At 39.7% G+C, this 13,737-nt stretch overlaps 1 protein-coding gene across 3 annotated transcripts in view; it reads right to left on the bottom strand.

Moving 5' to 3' along the window:
* Window positions 1–2,786: 2,786 nt before the first annotated feature.
* The window catches only part of nup155 (nucleoporin 155), a 30,336-nt gene continuing 19,385 nt past the window's right edge, over window positions 2,787–13,737 (bottom strand). For 2 of the 3 annotated variants that reach the window (XM_034192179.1, XM_034192177.1), the window contains exons 21-34: window positions 11,423–11,556; window positions 11,056–11,247; window positions 10,008–10,146; window positions 9,671–9,806; window positions 9,438–9,591; window positions 9,247–9,351; window positions 8,961–9,115; window positions 8,501–8,630; window positions 8,296–8,409; window positions 6,970–7,090; window positions 6,747–6,857; window positions 6,016–6,152; window positions 5,439–5,545; window positions 2,913–3,051 (exon numbers count right to left, since the gene is read on the bottom strand). In XM_034192179.1, the coding sequence (XP_034048070.1) occupies window positions 2,913–3,051; window positions 5,439–5,545; window positions 6,016–6,152; window positions 6,747–6,857; window positions 6,970–7,090; window positions 8,296–8,409; window positions 8,501–8,630; window positions 8,961–9,115; window positions 9,247–9,351; window positions 9,438–9,591; window positions 9,671–9,806; window positions 10,008–10,146; window positions 11,056–11,247; window positions 11,423–11,556 (1,874 nt within the window). Of the gene's footprint in view, window positions 3,052–5,438; window positions 5,546–6,015; window positions 6,153–6,746; window positions 6,858–6,969; window positions 7,091–8,295; window positions 8,410–8,500; window positions 8,631–8,960; window positions 9,116–9,246; window positions 9,352–9,437; window positions 9,592–9,670; window positions 9,807–10,007; window positions 10,147–11,055; window positions 11,248–11,422; window positions 11,557–13,737 lie in introns of all 3 variants that reach the window. The other variant, XM_034192180.1, reaches the window with a different exon arrangement.

The raw sequence follows: 13,737 nt of genomic DNA, 5'->3' as shown, positions 1-13,737 counted from the left end.
TCTGTATTTATCACTTGTGCTACTTCCTGTATATCTGATCCAGAGTAAAACAGCGTTGTATCATCAGCAAATAAAATGCTGCCAAGCACATTGGATACATTCACAAAATCATTGATATACAAAATAAACAGTTTGGGTCCAAGTACCGATCCTTGTGGTACTCCATAAATAATGTTACACAATTCTGATTTGGTATTATTTATCTGAACAAACTGTTTTCTATTTTCTAAGTAGCTTTTTACCCACTGATGTGCAACACCTCTTATTCCATATTGTTGTAACTTGTGGAGCAATCTTGAGTGGTCTATAACATCAAAAGCCTTTTTCAGGTCAATAAAAATACTTACAAAATAATCCTTATTATCTATTGTTGTTGATATTTTCTCTATTAGTTCCATAATTGCCATAGCTGTCGAATGTTTTGTTCTGAATCCATACTGAGCATTATTTAAAATATGATGTTTCTCAATAAATTTATCCAATCTTGTTACAAAAACTTTTTCCATAATTTTAGAAAACTGTGGAAGCAATATATTAAGATGCTGATGAGACAGCTTGATTATTACAGTTGTGCCTTAGGCTGGCCACAATAAAAGGCCACTCTGAAATGTATATAACATAATGGGAAGATTTTGGGACTAATTTTAAGTAGTTATCTGGCACTGCCTCCACAATTTTCAGTTCCAGATCACCTAATTTTAAAATGTTTCACACAAGACTGTTAGATAAACTCTTTTCAGCATTGATATTAATGTATTCTAATAAATGCCTGTGTAGCTTTGTTGGATTTGTGTAAAATCTAATCATGCTTTTATTTTATTGCATATACTCAAATTTCCAAATTTTCCAACAAGAGCACCTTGCATATTACACACACCACACACATTTATGACTGGTTTCAGTTCTCTGTACCACCATCTGCAGAAATCCTAAAAAGGATCTCTCATTCTTCTCATCTGCACATCCTGCTCAATTTATTTTGTCCTGAAACTTTAATCAGGATGCAGTTTCATAATTCTATAATTTACTGAAAACTGCCATTTCCCCCACAGTTAGTCTTACCAACAGAAAACACCTAACTTAAATTTTATAATTGCACAGAACATCCAAATCAATTACGTGGGAATCTCTAGGAATCATGACATTTTTCAAACTTGCACTGTGGATTCAGATGTGGCTACAATAAAAACTTAAAAGCCATTTTGTGTGAATTTTATAAACACCTTGCTCTACTGCGACAATGTGCACAGGAATTATGAAAAAATCTGACGAGTGATGACACTATTGAAATTTATTTTGTAGTTGGATTGTATGTCTATGGTCATAAATGTTTTATGAAATACCTGCATGTTGTGCTGCCACTGTATAAAGGCATTAAGTGAAATCCATAAAGCAATTAAACAGTTGCGTTTATGAAGTTGATGTATAGTATGATGAAACAAAGACAAAACATCCAATTACTTTCCTTCATATGCACCATAATAGCATCACGATCCACTGAAATCAATAAAGTGGATTAGGATGAGTTGCACTTAAGTCAATATACCGTATGATACATCAAGCAAACACAAAAGTCCAATTCTCTCTGATGACGGACCAGATTTTCCTCTGTGCACATCTTCATATAGTGCACCACTGTGTAAATTTTCACAGAAATCCACCAGTTTTGGAGGAGATGCACTTATAAAGTTAATATAGTGTTGCATCACTTAAACACAAAGTCCAGTTACCTCGAAGACATCGGACAAAATTAGTTTCCTTCTTGCACATCTTCATATGATGAACCATGGTAGTATAGCCTGCTTTCATAATCCATGGACAGATCTCCAGGGTGACCAATATTGCCCCCCCCCCCCCCCCCCCCCCCCCCCACCGAGTGTGTGTGTAATAAATGTAATTTTTCCATTTCCTTTATGCTAAAAAAAAAATGAATTATGTACATCAAACCTAACTAGAGAAGAGCGGCACTTGAGCAATTACTGTCCTCTTGGTGATGAGTGTAAGAAACCTCGAGAGTAATTTTCAATTAAAGAAAATTGCGCCAACGTAAACGTCAACGACAGAATATATTACCTGTGGAACAACAACCCACAGCAATCTCAGCAGTTATTTTTGTGGGGAGGTATGGAACCACCCGTTTGTTTCTCTGGTACAATTAAGACTGTGTAATGGCTGGTGGATGTACAACTTTGTGTATGAAAACAAAGACAACTTTTGTCATTAAAAATGTTTAATGATTTCTGTTTGTTGCATGACAATTTTGCTGTACTTGGCACCAAACAGCACAGTGTTTTATTTTTTTTTTTCCTTTAAAAAATGCTCTAGAAAAACCACTCATTCACAACAGAGCTAATAAACTGCATACACCAAGAAGATGAAAACTGTGAATAATAAAGAAAAATAATGTTTAGAGTGTGTGACAGACCTTTGACAGATGTTGCTGAGATATGTACACAATTACAACATCCAACAATGAACTGCTTGATTGAAGGAAAAAATTAAAATGATGGGGGGAAGAAAAAAAAAAAAAAAAAAAAAAAAAAAAAAAAAAACCTGCCAGAAAGTAGTGATCTGTGGAGTCAGATTTTTTTTTTGCAGGTAAATATCTCAAGTTTCATTTCAGCGTTCCAAGTGGCCACACCTGGAGCCACTGCAAATAAATATGAGGGCTACTCTGCAAAGTTCTATTTCACAGCTATAAAACTCACCTCTCATCAGACTAAACTGTTGTCTGCTCTCATTACTTCCACACCATCACACAGGCTGAGGAAGAGAAAAGAGGCACACTCTGCTGTGGAATACAAACATGCCGTGTTGTGCTTGCCGCTAAGATAATCGCCCTGGTTAATTGGCTGTGTAATTAAGGCAAACAGTGTGTGAGATCCACCAGTCTCTTGTCCTCATCAACAACATCAGTGGAGCTTCTCCAGCTTGCTTTGCAGTGACTTGAAGTTGCTGATGGTTTGTTGGAGGGCTGCGTTTGGACTTAGAGACTGTAGCTCCACCAGGTAACCGCAGATGTTGTCAAGACACACGTTTGTGAATCTGCGTCTTAAAAAGAGATAGAATACAACTTTAAAGAAAGCTCACCGCAGGTTTCTACCACATTTGTAGAGTTGGACTTAAAAACAGGCACCTGTCAATGTTTGAAAAATAGCATTTTATATAACAACAGCTTATAATAATTACAGGAGAAGGAGCAACAGTGGCAGCTTCAGCAGGCATCACAGTATACGTACAACAAATACAGCAGAGATTGTCACTCGCGCATTAGACTGATAAGTCATTCGCTCAGGTGCAGACAGAAACAAAAGACAAAAACTTTCCTTAGCATGGCCCAAGCAGAGGGTCACGTCTTTGAGTCTGGTCTGCTTGAGGTTTCTTCCTCAAATCATCAGAGGGAGTTTTTCCTTACCTCACCTGTGTTCTTGCTCTAGGGGTTGGTAAGGTTAGACCTTACTTGTGTGAAATGCCTTGAGGCAACTTTGTTGTGATTTGGTGTGTGTGTATATATATATATTTATGACTAAAACTGATCGCTACACTGTCATCTCCCACAGATGGGCAGATATCAGGAGATAATTATAATAAAACACATTTCTCTGTAAGGTTACAAAGTAGCAGAAAATTCCCACTAACTTCCCATTGGATGGTAAGTTTGGGAATTTAGCAAATTTTGACCATTTTTTGAACAATTGGCAATATTTCAAGTTTTTCCCAATGGAACTTAACTGGATATTTGGGTTAATTCATACAAACAGTATCATACAAACATAAGTATAAATTTTTTTGTTTTGTCATCATAAGCTGCATGCATGTAAACCTTTCTAATGCTGCGTTCACACCGGACGACACGCAACGCTACCAATTTGTGTCCCTTGCCTGGGAACCTTGCCACCATTGCCCGGTGTCGCTCTGCTTTCACTGCGAAAATTCACCCCAATGCGTCATCAAATAGGAGGAGCTTCCATTCCGCTTGCCGTCAAGTCAACATGCCAGATCTTGATCACACAGAGGGAGTTTTTATGCTCTATTTGTTGTGGAAAGCTGACAAACGTCGCCATCAGCGCCGTCCCTGGTTTCACAACATCCTCATGAGATGTTCCCAATTCTGGGAGTTTCATTATTTGCTGCAGGAGCTGCGTCTGGATGATGGCCGCTTTCAGTGGTACTTCCACCTCTCCAGGACCCAGTTTGAGGACCTCCTGTCCCGTTCGTGCACGCACCTGTGAACAATAAAAAAAAAAAACCAAACAAAAACAAAAAAACTGGCTGCCGCTGCTGCTGCTCGCTCTCCCCTCAAACTCTGTCATAACTGTGTTATAAACCAGTCACCATTTGTTTTATTATACATCTTTCTAGCTAATAAATGAAATAATCTTCACGGACAATTCATTCTCGCGCTGCACGTGGAAAAAAAAAAAACTGGCTACTGCTGCTTGCTCTCCCCTCAAACACTGTCATAATTGTGAAATAAAGGACAAAAGGGACATAAGTCCTGCTCACAGACAGAGGACATGTCCACATCAAGTATAAACTCCAGACAACTCCACGTCACTACATATCCCGTCTCTGACTGGTCATCGCGACTCAACAAGACAAAAAAGTTCAGATTTTTCAACTTGGGGAAGAGGGCGACGCGATGCGCTATCGTGCCACAAATGCACCAATCGCTCAAAAGCGCTTCATTCGCGTTGCTTCATTCGTGTCCATCACATCGCATTGCGTGGCTTGGACTTTTGTGGCGCTGCAACGCTTCCTCCAAAGGGATTACATGGCAACCTGTCGCCACCATCGCTCGCGTATTGTCCGGTGTCAACACGGCATAACAGCAAATTTTTTTTTTTTTTAAATGACAGACTTATTTGTGAGCAGAAGTTTAGTGGATACTTTAATTAAATAAATACATGCATGCATACATGAATGTTGAGAAAAAAAAACACAGATATTCCTCCCTATGATACTCCTACCCAGACTCCAAAAAGTCCCATCCCAAATGTGAAATGAAAGCATTTTCTCTTAAGCTTGTGGCCCTGCAGATGTGATGTGTGCATGTGATTGAGAAATGCATAGTGCAAGATAGGAAGTCAACTGAATTTACATTAAAACGGTTTGTTTTAACCAAGATTATGCTGCAAGATTTTTTTTTTTTTAATATAACTAAAACCAAATTCCCCATTATAGGCTAACATGCAATTTATGCTGCCATTTTACTTTCCATGGGAATGAATTAAATATTTCCATGGGAATTCAGTTAATTCCCACAGAAATTTCCAACTTTGGAAACTGACAAAATTTTGCAACTCTATTTCGCCATGACGTGTACACACATTAGTACCATCACACCGCTGTGGGCAAACAGCATAAAATGCTGCAGTGACATTCAGTGCCAGAGCCCCCTACAGGCTGGCAGCTGAACTGCTGCACACAGTGATTACCTGTCGTAGGTTGGGACTCTGCTGGGATCATCCACGTATCCAGACAACAGCACATGGATGCACTCCACCAGGTGCAGTGGTTTCTTTAATCGCTGCCAGCAGGGATCCTGTAGACACCCCCCACCCCCAACAAAAACAATGAGGCATTTTAATTCAATGCGTGCGAAAATGAGATTCGCTGCTTAACACAAGAACATAAAACATAAAACAAGATTCATCAGGAGACGACACTATTCCCCCCCCAGTCAAATCAGTAACACAAAGTGCCGGGGGATCACCCCAGTACACCCTTATGCTAAATATGAATGAAATTGGTCAACTGGCTCTTGAGATATCGCACTAACAAGGGTCGTAATGACAATATCTTGAATATCTCGCTGTGGCCTTGAAATTGGCCTCAAGGTCATCGCAATCGACTGGTGTCTGGGGATCACCCAAGTACACCCTTATGCTACATATTAATTAAATTGTTGAACTGGTTCTTGAGATATCGTGCTAACAAGGAAAAATGGATGGATGGATATGCTGATCATTATATCTCTGTATTTCATACCAGGGGATAAAAAGGAACACATACCCTTGTTTTGAAGAGTTGGTCATAGACTTCTAAAAGACGAGGTAACTGCACTCCGATCTCCTGCATGGTGAAGGTGACAAATCCCACATCCCAGTTTAGCTGACACACCTCCTGCTCCAGGAACTTAACAAGGAACTCTAGAAATAGAGGGCAAATGCTCCTGGTTATAATCTGTAGGTTGTGACAAATAAAATTGCAGATATCATGAAATAAATTCCTTCTGTGGGAAGGTTTGGCTCCATTTTGTACAGAGGTAGGGGTGTATGGGCTCAGTTTTCTACAGAGGTAGGAGTTCTGACACCTGAAAGGAACTCAAAGTACAATCACTACTAGTCGATGCTAAAGGACTGAGCTGAAGTGACTTTGTATGCAATTAGGATGCCCCTGGAGGGATTATATAGATATCTCATCTCTCCTGTGAACAATTCTCCAGGAGCCACTGGAGGCTCACTGTCAACATCAATCAACCTGAGAAAGTGACAGAAAACTGATTGAGGACTGAACATCTCTCAGAAGAAATCGAGTTCAAACAAGCCGGTTACAAGAAAAGCCAATTAAGCAACAGCCTAAATCACCCATACGATCTTACAGACCTTTGCCACTGCAAAATGCTGACATAAACGATGCAACAGGGATGTCTAATTATATAATTAACAAAACAGTAAACAGACAGGCAGAAACTCTAATGAGAGGAAAACTGAACACAATTATAGGTAGGTGTAGATGTTTACCCAGAGGAAAATATCTTGGTGTTCCAGCATAAATCTTTCCCAGCGATACTAGCTTCAAGCTAAGAGATCTCATCCTGTCTGCTGGACTCATGGCAATAGTGTCTGCCAATTCTGAAACACAAGACTCAGCATTAACTAATACTCATTACAGCAATGGAGTGCTATTTTCAGGTTTTTATGCAAAAAGAATGTTGGCCGGTGATAATAAAATCCTTTCACTTGCCTTTCTGCATGATTTCTTGCCAAAGTGAATGGACCAGGATTGGGTCAGAGTGTCCTGCACAGTGAATCAGGGCCAGCTTACATTCAGACAACTTGTGATGATCAGCAAATTCTCCATAGAGCTGCACGATAAAATAGTGTTAATATTATGTAGACAGCGTAAAATAAACTTAAAATCTGTAAGAAAGCACACTTGTGCGTCGAGCATCCCGCTTGGGTAATTTGCACGATGGTGTACAAGTGGCTTAATGTTGGTTTGATCACGTATGTTTGCAGATTAATTTGATATTCATTGAAGCACTTCATTTGTTTTGATGCTGTATTTGGTCACAAAAACAACCAGCTGTGCTACTGATCCAACCACACTACGGTTTGGGTAAATAAAAAAACATGCAAATCTGGTTTTTATAGTGAAAGCATAAAAAATTTTTATGCAGACCAAACACTGATTTGTGTGTGTGTGGTTAACTGGGGTAAAGATGAAAAAGGGCCAGATGAAACTGACAAACCAAATCATACTACTGCCGGGAGCGAATAAACTACAATAATCAATACTCTGTTCAGTCAAGCAACCACTCATTATACATCATTGTGAAACCAGATCAGGCACAAATTCCAACTGATCTGAGATACTGAATTGAGACATCCAGTTAAATCTGATACATTTTGTTAAAGTTACCATGGGCACAAAAATCAATACTCTGTTCAGTAAAGTGGGCGGTTCTTGGAGGTTTGTGTTTAAAACATAATTTCAAACTCAGACAAGATACATTCATTTTGGATGACCAGTTTACATTTAGGGAAAATCTGACAAATTTTGTTCAATTAACAACAGGCAGCACAGTGGATTAGTGGTTAGCACTGTTGCCTTACAGCAAGAAGGTCATGGGGTTGATTCCCACCTGGGGTCTTTTTGTGTGGAGTTTGCATCTTCTCCCCATGTTTTTGTGGGTTCTCTCCGGCTTCCTCCCACATCCGAAGACATGCAGGTTAGGTGGATTGGAAACGTTAAATTGTCCGTAGATGTGCATGCAGGTGTGAATGTGTTTGTTTGTTGACAAGTGTCCCTGCGACAGACTGGTGACTTGTCCAGGGTGACCCCCCCCAAACACACACATACCCTATGACCACTGGCATAGGCTCCAGCCCCCTTGACCCTTAACTGGAGTAAGCGGCTGAAGATGAGTGAGTGAGCAATGACTGACTCAAGAAAGTGTCACACACTGACAGAATGCATTCCTATACCCTGCTTCTGGCCTTACGGCCGGCAGGGGATAATCTATCATGTCCAACGTCTCCTCATCACTGTCCTGATGATCCTTGATACCTTTGAAATATCCATGAGCTCTAAGTCCAACTGGGAGATGGCATTTTTCACAGAGGGATGATGGGAGTGCTGTCTGATCAGGGTCTCCTGAATCTGGACTTGGATACGCACCAGCTAGCAGAAATAAAACACAGACAGAGTTGATGTTGACTGTTCATAATAGGATCCTTCTTAAATTGTCATCTAAGATGACTTCTGTACATACATCCATCCTTTCTTCCAGCTCATGAAGGAACCCTCCATCAGCTCCCTGGGCTGAGATGTAGGAGGTGCTCTTAGCAGACAGAATGGCTCTGGCAATATACTCCAAACGCTGTTTCAGAGAGATCTCTGTGCTAAATGTTTAGAAGACGGAATTATTTTTAAAATGCTTTCACTTCTTCCTGCACAGAAACAACGCAATATTACAGAAACACCATTAAATCATACAAATCTTTTGCAGTATACCACATCTCATCGAATTCATTAAAGAATCATAAAAAGCATTTGGTAGAATACACAATTATTAAATGGTCAATATTTCCAGACTATACCCAGAGGTCTGGAAATACTGAGCGATCCGCCAGTTGGAATCCATGTTATCTAAATGTACTGATTAAAGTTTTGAAGAACATCAAGAGAAGGTTCTACCAGAATAAGAACTGTGTCGTTATTGTGAGTCACACCTGTGCATGTCAGCCAGACGTGCCAGTACTTGAGCTGCTTTGCCAAAGTTACGGTTCTTCTCATAGTAGCGCCACAGCAGATCCATATTGTGCACTTTATTCTGGTCCTGCTTGATCATATGCATTAGGTGTTCCTCCAGGTGTGGAGAACTGATCTGGTACGCAAAACACACATTAAAAATAATGAGGCCTACCCTGGGAAATCGACAGGTTTTAGGTATACATACATATGAATGAAGAGGAACTATCTGAAGTTTGAAATTACTACAGGTAGACATGACAGTACCTCAAGCAGTTTGTCAGTCAGGTCAGCTTGGATCAACCAGTTGTACAGAGCGATGTGAAACAGCTCATCCTGTGACCTCTGGGCCAAACCAAGCATCTGCTCAAACTGCAAAAGCAACAATTTTCATTATAAATGCAGACTATACTTCACTAAAGCACAAAATTTGCGCAGGCAGTCTTGTTCTTCCTCACATGGGCTGTAGCTTCTTCGTTACTGAGCATGTTGGGGTCAGATGTCATGACAGGAGGTCCAGGGTGTTTAGGCACACTCGGGGACTGAGGGGCAGCTTTGCTCTGGTTCACCACCTCCTGCATGGTGTCTGTGAGGCACTTATAACATGAAAGTCTGCAGTGGAAAGAGGGGAAAAATGATGGTGGCTGAAGACCAAGCAGATGGTGATTATGCTGCTCCTTTCTTCAGTTACCTTTCCTGAAAAGCCTGCTGTCCCACTCGGTCCTCCTCAGGTTCTCCATTCTTGTAAAAGTGGGGCCCCAGTCTCTGCGGATCCTTCTTGTCAGCCGCTGTGAGGCACAACTCAAGAACCCCCTCGTAGAAACGCACTGAGAAAGAAGAAGAGTGTTCCTTAGAACACATACATGGGCCAGAAAGGGCACATAATGTTCCATCTCTCAACGGTAAACAAGGTTTTAGAAATGCTATGGTTCTGCTCCCACAGCAGAGGCCAAATGTGATTCGATTCAGTGAACCAACAGACAACATAAACACATAACCTCCTCTCTGAGATTCTTTTGCATTCCTACCTTGCCTGTACTGGGAGCAGACGAGTGGCAGGTCTGTGTGCTGGCTGATCTGCTGGTAAAGCCGTAGAGACTCTCTCAGTTTTCTCTCTTTATCAGTCTTGTTCTGGATCTGCCTGGAGCTCTGCAGCAACTCATTAGCCTGAAAGGCAGATGGAATGTAATTCAGTACCGAGACACGTGAATCAAAGTGGTTGATGCAGGACCTTTAGTCAGGCATTGTTGCACAAAATTAGACCTGTAACACTTAACTGATTATGAAATTATTTGCCAACTATGGTGGTCATAAATTAAACATTGAGTCTTTTTTATGACCAAAATCTCTGATTTCAGCTTCTTTAACGTCAGTATTTTCTGGTTTCTTTACTTCTCTGACAGTAAACTGAATATCTTTGTGGACAAAACAAGTCATCTGAAGACATCATCATGGGCTTTGAGAAAGACATTTTCACAATTTGTAGACCAAATAACTGACTAATCCAGAAAATAACAGATTACATGATAATGAAAATATTTTTTGGATGCAGCCCTACGAAATATATGTTTTCGCTTTGTATTTCCAGAAGAGGGAAAGCTGCGCACAAGATTTTCTTGCACACTGATTTCAATGAATGCCATTCTTACTTGTGGCACTTTATATCTTTTATATGCTGGAATATAAAATAATATTAAAAATTAAAAAAATAAACACTTTTTGACAAAATATGTGTATGTAAGCCTGAAAGTTATTGGTAGAATTTAAGGTTATGATTATGAGGTAAATTGGAAAGGTGCTACTGGACTAATCAGAAAATAATCAGACAAAAAGTCTTTAGATTAATCTAAAAAAAAAAAAAAGTCACAGCCGTACACCAAATATATTCCTCAAAGACAACATTTGCATGTATACAATATGCACTGTACAAAAAAGTAATGAAACGTGTAATAAAAAAGGATTTCAGTTCATGGATTTATGTAATTTATCTTCCAAATATTTTAGTGTTCAAAGAAAAAAACGAAGAAAAAAAACAAACAAAAGCAAAACACTGGAACACTTCATATACACGTATACCTTGGAGCACACGCTGTCATCACTGCTGTAGAGCAGAGGACTGATGTCCCGCAGGTGACTGCTGATGGCGTCCACAGAGGCATTATCTTTGATGTATATGTTAATGAGTCCTGTGATGAGAGCTCCAGAAATCTCTTTGCCTCGGATCACTACATCCTTAAAACTTGCACCCTTCATCTGCTCTTGAAAGTCCTACAAACACACAAAAGGGAGGGTGGGAGAAGTGGTGGAGCAGAGAGATTAATAAGTGTGCCAGCAACAATAGGATGCTTACAATGCATACCAAGGAGTTGAATAAGAAGCGAGGAAGAGTTTAAGACAAACTAGTGGGTAGATTCTACAGTGAAGTGTTGCCAATCACGTATACCTTTGGCAGTTCAGACATAATGACGCTGAACTGATGATCACAGAGAAGCTTCCAGAGGGCCAGAGTCTGATAGGAGCGATGCACCAACTGCTGGATGCTCTGCAGAGACACTTTTTCATGGACCTGAGCGTTGGCTGATACACAAAAACAGTAAAATGAGGAAAAAAAAAAGAGAAAAAACTAAGGAGCAAAATAAGTGTTAAACACAACATCAACCATGTTTTCTTTCACTGTCTGAGAATCAAAGTTCAACCTTTACTTCATTATGTTGAATTGTGTTAATAACTAGTGCGCTGCCCGTGAGGATCCACGGGCTCTAGACTGACCCAAAATACATAAGCATACCCAGTGGTGGGCACAGCTAACCAAAAAGTTAGCTTCGATAACAGACAATCAGCTTACTGAAAAGTTATCTCTTATGAAGCTAAACCGATAAACCACCCAAAAAAATTATTGGAAGCTACAGCTAACCGATAACTTTCCATATTGTATCCGGTACACTTGCAACTAACAAGATGAATCACTTCTGGTAGCGTCAAAGACGACCACAGACCCAAACAATGAATCAGCACTTCTGTCTTTGAGTGTCCTGCCCACTGCTGGAAGCTCCTGTCTACTATATAGCTTGTAGCACTGAAGCAGCTGAGAGGAGCTGCGAAGCTCAACTCTCTATGCAATAGCAGTGTCGCCGTGAGGCAGAGGTCTTAAATCAAATCAGTTTTATTTATATAGCGCCAAATCACAACAAACAGTTGCCCCAAGGCGCTTAGAAAATCTTAATCTTAAATAAAATTAATACTGATAGAATAACTCCATTAATGTCAATTCTGTCATTTGTACAAAATATAACATATATGTTTTAATTTTAAATAATGCACTAATTCTGAAGTTTTGTAACAAACACAGACAGATGCCAAAGGGATTATGGGTAAATGAGCCTCTGCTAACACTGATTGGTTGACTTATTCATTCTATGTAAAAACCAGCATGTTAATGTGAGGTGTGTGTTGGTGTTTATATATAAATATGCTTTTGTAAAATATGCCATTTTTTTATTTGTAAAAAAAAAAAAAAAAAAAAAAAAAAAAAAAAAAAAAGCCATTTGCAAAGCCAAAAAGTTGATTTGACAACTGTCTGATATAACCAGGGTCAAAATAAATAGAACACTGCCACCTACTGGTGCCCAGACGCTTAGTACTTAGGGTGAATACTGCCATGAACACTACTGGCCAGTAGATGGCAGTAGAGACCCTGAAAATTGCGGTTTTCATACAGATCATTTATTATTCCAAATAAATAATCCGTCCGTGTCTGCTACGTTTAAGATGCGTGGAATTTAATAAACACAAACCGAATTTCAGACATCTTACATATATTACTCTGGAACAAAGAGGACAGCCAGTGTTTGACAAAAGCAAGACGTTAAAGAACATGAAGCGTTGCAGCTCACAATGATTCCATCTGAAAATAATGGAGAAGCAACCGGAGCTTCTTCTGGCATTTTTATATTACAAACAAAATAACGTCTATAAACCCAGAGAACATATTCACGAGAGTTTTAGGCACAATATACAAAGGGTTTAATGCTGTTGTCCGTGTGGAGCCTGATCAGAGCGTCGCAAATGCATTTCTTCTGTCGTCAATGTACTGAGGTTACCTATAATGCACTTTGTGGAGACACAATGTCCACACCATAACCTTCAAAATTAGTGCATTACTTTAAAACTAAAACATATATCTGATATTTTCACTTTCTAAAACTTCAGACGTGACATTAATTTAAATAACTTGACCGAAATTAGTTTGGTTAAAATTTTAACCATAAGTTAAAGCTGTATGCCTCTGGATGACTTGGGTGATATTGCCAGCACATCCGTATGGGGTCAAAAGAAATGAGCTTTTCTTCTCTGTGACCAGTTCTCCTTTGTCTGCAGAGTATAGAGCAGTTTTTCCTGAACCAGCTCTCCTCTGTTTGCAGAGGATAGAGCTGTGCATCTACTACAAACCATTTAACAGGTAGGTACTCAAATCTTTGATTGTGGATTTCATAAATGTTTGTAACTGTTAAGCTTCGTTCACCAAACCTGCAAAAGTAGGTTAGTGGTCTAAAATATATCGGAAGATAATTAGTCCGCTGATGGTTTTCAAACTTATCTGAAAAGCTAATCCGATAATGAAAACATTACCTTCGATAATTATCAGTTAGCGGATTAGCAGAACTGTGCCCACCACTGAGCATACCTAACGGCAAATGACAGCTCTCCCTAGTTTCGCCGTGATTGAACCCATACACACACACACACACACACACACAC

This window comes from Thalassophryne amazonica, chromosome 17 (assembly GCF_902500255.1).
Source record: "Thalassophryne amazonica chromosome 17, fThaAma1.1, whole genome shotgun sequence".
In the NCBI taxonomy this organism is placed as follows: domain Eukaryota; kingdom Metazoa; phylum Chordata; class Actinopteri; order Batrachoidiformes; family Batrachoididae; genus Thalassophryne; species Thalassophryne amazonica.
This window is presented reverse-complemented; position numbering and strand designations above follow the sequence as displayed.